This window comes from Callithrix jacchus, chromosome 2, assembly GCF_049354715.1.
Source record: "Callithrix jacchus isolate 240 chromosome 2, calJac240_pri, whole genome shotgun sequence".
NCBI lineage: Eukaryota > Metazoa > Chordata > Mammalia > Primates > Cebidae > Callithrix > Callithrix jacchus.
Genome location: NC_133503.1, coordinates 138,699,898 through 138,705,897, shown reverse-complemented (window position 1 = coordinate 138,705,897; position 6,000 = coordinate 138,699,898). Strand labels below are relative to the sequence as shown.

Below are 6,000 nucleotides of genomic sequence, written 5' to 3'. Positions count from 1 at the left end.
TGTTGGCCCGGATGGTCTCAATCTCTGACCTCGTGATCTGCCCACCTAGGCCTCCCAAAGTGCTGGGAATACAGGTGTGAGCCACGGCACCTGGCCTCACAGTGCCTAATTCTTAACACAGCATCACTGTGAATCAGCACATTCCAAGTGTCTTGCATGTTTTAAGTCATTTCAACAACTCAGTGAAAAAGGTAGAGTTTCTAGTCCCATCCTACAGATAAGGAAATGAGGCACAAAGTAGTTCATGAACGGGTCACAGGTCCCAAAGATTGGGAGTGGGAGAGCTGGGCTATGAACACAGGCCACCTGGGAGCAGATTGGAGCTTTTGCTTACAGCATCTACTGTCTCTTTGTTGAACTTTATTTTACAAAGAATGTGAGTCAGAATGAGACAATCCTGCCTTCACCTCTCACTTGCCTGTAACACCCTTCCAGAATAATTTTTTTTCTGAATAGGAAAGAGCAACAGGATGAGGAAGATGTCACCTTCCTGCAGATGGATTGGGATTCATTCATCTCTTTCTGAAGCCCTGAGGGAGGGAGAATCCAACACACTTGTATCCCTGGGGCTGAGGAGTGAAGCACTGGGAACCACTCTGGCAGAGGGCATAATGGCAGGAGTGAGATGTTGACAATGGCAGCTTCCCTGCAAAATTTCAGGTATCTGCAAATAATTAATTCAGCTTTTTCAATATATCTTTATTTGCTTAAATTAACAAAATATAGGTTACATGCTCTTTTCAGGTAAACTGGTTTTTCAGTGAAACAGAAGCAATATTCACAACTTGGGCTGCTATATACTTAAGAGTTTTAGTTTTTAAATAGCAAGCCAGAGTTCTGTACAAAATCAACATTTGGTGTAATGTTGTCCAAATATGTGAACGATTTCAAATGTTAGCTCTGTTATATTTTGTTCCAGCAAAGCAGACAAAGATCATAATTCAAAACACAATGTTAATATTTTATTAAATGCCTTCCGGGCTTAATAAATACAGTATGCACATTGCGCTTTCTCATGCAACTACTCATATACAAATATACCAGTTACTCTTGTGGGTTTATGAAAGGTCTGCCTTAGTCTCATGGCCAGTGGGGAGTCAAATTTTTAAAAATGAAAGAGGAATTGAAAGGCAACATGAGGAGTAATCATAGGAATGAATAAAAAGAATAAAAGAGAAATACGCCACTTGGCTGGTCCATTGATTGGTTCGAAGTGACAGTGGTCAGAAGGCTGGAAAGCATTTGGTACTGACCTATTTTCAGAGTCTCACAACATGGCATTCTGGTTTTGGAGTGCTGGTAATCTTGGAAGGCTTGCCTTCTGGTTCATCAGCTCATTAGTCAAGGTTGGCCAACCCTTACCTTAACTCTGTGCTTATGCATAGGGTGTCCATGTAATTTCTCACCCAAAATGGAATATGTTTGAGAATTAAAGTGACACTTGAATAATTATCCTGGAACAATAGGTCTAAACCAGGATCATCCCAGGCAAACCAGGATGTTGATCACTCAACAGTATACAAAACCAAGGTTTTAGCCTTGGTGCTCAGAAGGTTAATGCTGTGTTAACCATCAGGTTAGCTCTAATCAAGCGTCTTATGCCCAGAGTCAACAACTAAAAACAGGCCCTGGAATACACTCCATAACAAATTGTTTTTACTTCTCCTAGACCTTTTATCTCCCTCCAAATAAAATTTTTCTTAAAATGTTAATGTATAAATCAGATGGAACCTGAGCTGCTTCGAGTGAGGTGGGTGTGGGAGTAGAGAGTTTCTCCTCTACTAACCACTCTTCGGAGGCCTACAGATCACCTCTGGCTCCTCTAAACACAATCTGAAAACCACCATTCTAGACCATACTCTCTCCATCTCAACATTGACTGATCCCTCAAACATTCCCACATGGTTTGTTTTGGGTGGAAAGGACTAGAGCCTGTTACTCTAGAATTTCCTGGTTCCCATTCCAGCCAGGGATACACACAACCAAATGGCAGTCTGCAGCACCTGTGGTCAAACACAGCACATGTGTAGGTCCTCAACACATGGCCACAGTGTGAATAAGTGTGTAACTGAACCCTAAGTGTTGGAGGCCTCCCAGGCCAACCTCCTGGGCAATTTTATCTGAGGGACTGATGAGCTGTATTAATAGAGAGTGGAAGGGACTTGCCCTTCTGAGAACGGGTTTTTGACCCAGAGTTGTGCTTGTAACCACAGAAACCCACAGTCTTCTCTTCACCATCTCCTTTGCAGGTTCCCTTACTGCAGGACATAGCAGGCTTAGCACTTCATGGTGGTGGGGAGGCTGACAGGAGAAGCTTTAGGCAAGGTGTCAGGGGAAATGGGTCAGAGATGGACAAAACACACGGGTGAGTGATGACGACCAGGTGGGGCTGATAGGGTAGCACCTTGGCCTACAGAAAAGGCCAGCCCCCAGCAGCTGGAGATGGACATGGGATAGGATGAAGCACAAAAATAACCAGTACCTAGCTCTACAAATGAGAGTCAAAACTACCAAGCAAGAGGTTTTCCCATAAACAGACACAGTACCAGAGGGTTATTGCTTATGGGCAGTCACACATACATGACACCCAGTCAGTATTGCTTTTCTCAGTGCTAGTGCCTAAGTAAGGCCAAACTGCTGGGCCCAACCCACCCAAAAGAGTCATTTCTACTCACTGGCATCATGGTTCAAGCATCTGGGAAGAAATAATGAGTCACCACAGGCCAGTCATGCATTTTTCAACATAGTAAGTGACCATAAACATTAGAGGCATCATCTTCTAGTGTAATGTAAAAAGTGTGTTCTATGTACAGAGTGTGTGTGCTCTTACAGGCAGGGAGGAAGGTCTAAGTCAGCAGTATGATTGTGAAGTCTCCTATTCTCAACCTTAATGAGTCTGAGGCTAGGAACAGAAATACTTATGAAGTCCCTGGGAGGTGTCCTGGAAGTCACAGAAACGGTGAGTTCTATTTTAGTCCCCTCAATCTTCTCAATCATGGCTTCACATAAGAATCGCCTGGAGCAATTTGGAAAATTCCAGTTCTGGGGCTCCATTCCAGACCAATTAAATCAGAATCATAAGAGGTGAGGCCTTGGTTTGGTGTTTTCGTTTTTAAAGGCTCTCCCAGATGATTCTAATGTTCAGCCAGCATTGAGAACACAGTCCAGAGTCTTCTTTACTAATGATCAGTTGACAACTATTCTAGTACCTCAAATAAGTCAGAGCTTAGATTTCTAGGAGAATTCTCTGGGGTCACTGCTCCACCCCTAGCTCTGAGGAGAAAGCCCCCTGCTCACTGGCTAGCTGGTGAAACCTCTTTCTGCATTTGTCCTTTTTCTTTTCTTTCTTTCTTTTTTTTTTTTTTTGTTGAGGCAGAGTCTCACTCTGTCACTTAGGTTATAGTGAGGTGGTGTGAGCTCAGCTCACTGCAACCTCTGCCTCCTGGGTTCAAGCAATTCTCCTGCCTCAGCCTCCTGAGTAGCTGGGACTACCGGTACCTGCCACTATGCCCAGCTACTTTTCGTATTTTTAGTGGAGATGGAGTTTCACCATGTTGGCCAGGTTGGTCTCAAATGCCTGACCTCAAGTGATCCGTCTGCCTCGAACTACGAAAGTGCTGGGATTACAGGCATGAATCACCATGCCTGATCCCTACATCTGTCTTATGGGGCATGAGGCCTCAGAGCAAGACAGCTGTGGTCTCCAGGAGGGAGCTCCGCTCGAGAAGTGGGGGCTGATCTGAGGAGACAGGACTCTGAACATCATCATATCATCTTGAAAAAATGCTCCAAACGCCCAGTCTTACGAAGACAGGTGACACAGAATAAGAGAATCTAAGTATTCTAAGCAGGAATCTAAGTATCGCCCATTTCCCTTAGTAAAAATTATTCTTCTCCTGAAATTTTACGTTATATCTGCAGCAACTGCTTGAGCACATTCTCCTCCATAGCTCATCCTCCTGCGCCATTTCTGACATTTTTGGTGATAGAATAAAGACTATTTTAATATACACAACTACTAATATTTTCATCTATCTGGGAAATATAACCTTCACAAATTCACCTAAATTGTTATTCATAAGGTGACACCTCAAGCACCATATTTTTGCAATTAGAAATTTACCATTTATTGCATATTAATCAAATGAAAATAGAATTTCTAAAAGCACCTCAGCATCAACTTATAATTAGATATCTAAAAGAACATGCACAGTTTATTATACTGGCGATGCATAAAATAGCACTGAAGAAGACCCTGTACATGTGTGAAAGGCATCACGGCCCTGTGAATGACCTGAGAAGCCTTTACATTACCCACATCCCTGCTCATTTAGTCTAAGCCATTTGTAGAGATTGGTCCTATTCACCAGTCCCCAGAAAATGACAGTTCATGTAGAAAGCTATAGTTGAACTGCCTCGTTCTCATTTTCCAAATGTAATTTTAAAACTGTCCACTTAGACACCTAAAAGCATTGCTTGTTTTTCCATTTTCCTCTCCAGTAATTCTTTCAAACTCTCATCTCTGTGCTTGAAGTATAAGTAATCGGAAAAAGAGGGGCCCCGCCGGGTGCTCGGAAAAGCCCTGAGGCTGAGGCACTCCTCTCTGCCGGCACAATCTCTCTCCTGGCCACCCTCTGCCCCGAGGTCGCCCTTGCTCCTCTCCTCCCATTCTTCCTTAGACGCTTCCTCCTTCTCCTTGCAGGCTTCCTCCAGCACCTTGGGGGCGTGCTCGGGCTTGGTGGACAGATCCTCGGGTGTGCAGAGCTGTTGGCTCTGCGGGGCCAGGCCGGGGCTGTAGGGCTCCACCTCGTAGCAGTTGTCCTCCTCTTCCTCCTCGTGGCAGGGGCTGCCCCGGGCACTCTCCCCGTCTGATTGGAACACCGGCCCCTTGACCCGGCGCTTCTGAGAGAGGTCAAAGGGCTCCTCTTGCTCCAGACTCCTCAGGACGCCGGCTGTCTGTGCCAGGGCGATTCTCCCCCTTCCCAGACCTAGGAGAGCAGAGCGAGAATTCATGCACCTGACGAAATACTGCACAAATGGGACATCGAGGAAAGGGAGCAGCCCGGGGCCGTTTAATATATTCTGATTGCATATTGAAAAAATAGATCAAGGGCCAGGCGCGGTGGCTCAAGCCTGTAATCCCAGCACTTTGGGAGGCCGAGGCGGGTGGATCACGAGGTCAAGAGATCGAGACCATCCTGGTCAACATGGTGAAACCCCATCTCTACTAATACAAAAAATTAGTTGGGCATGGTGGCGCGTGCCTGTAATCCCAGCTACTCAGGATGCTGAAGCAGGAGAATTGCCTGAACCCAGGAGGCGGAGGTTGCGGTGAGCCGAAATCGCGCCATTGCACTCCAGCCTGGGTAACAAGAGCGAAAAACTCCATCTCAAAATTAATAAATAATTAAATAATTAAAAAATAAAAATAGATCATTCCCAGTAAGGATGTGGTGATGGGAGGCTTGTCACAGACAGCGTTAAATTGGTTTAATCCCTTTAAGATGAATTTGGCAACATGCAGCAAAATCTCTAAAAATAAGCTTTGACTTAGTAATTATGCTACTGTGAATTTAAACTGAAAAAATAGGCAGGCAGGTGCACAAAACACATGTGTGTGGATGCTTATCACCATATTTTTCATCACAGTCAAACTGTGAAAAATGTTTGTATTTAACAATAGGGGTTTGGTTAAATAAATGATATATCCATATAGTGAACCATGTATAGGTGATGTAGAGATCTACTATTGATCATAAAAAGATATTGGTTATGTATTTTAAGTAAACAAAATATATACATATGTATGTGTGGGTATATTTATTTATTTATAGTACAAACCTAATATTATCTAGCTAGCTATCTCTATTAAAAAATGTCTGGAAGGAGGTATGTCAAAATCTTAAAATCAATGAACATTTTCTTTTAACTTTTAATACATTACTGTTGTTTTTTTTAACCATGAGCACATGTTTTATCATTGAAAAAAGTAAATCAATA

The 6,000-nt window shown here is 43.6% G+C and overlaps 1 protein-coding gene across 4 annotated transcripts in view; it reads right to left on the bottom strand.

The window, feature by feature from the left end:
- Positions 1-684: 684 nt before the first annotated feature.
- ZNF366 (zinc finger protein 366) overlaps positions 685-6,000 on the bottom strand; it is a 69,610-nt gene continuing 64,294 nt past the window's right edge. For all 4 annotated transcript variants that reach the window (XM_008991954.5, XM_078365366.1, XM_035291433.3 and 1 more), the window contains one exon: positions 685-4,988. In XM_008991954.5, coding sequence (XP_008990202.2) covers positions 4,456-4,988 — 533 coding nt within the window. In that variant the 3' untranslated portion in view covers positions 685-4,455. The remainder of the gene's footprint in view (positions 4,989-6,000) is intronic.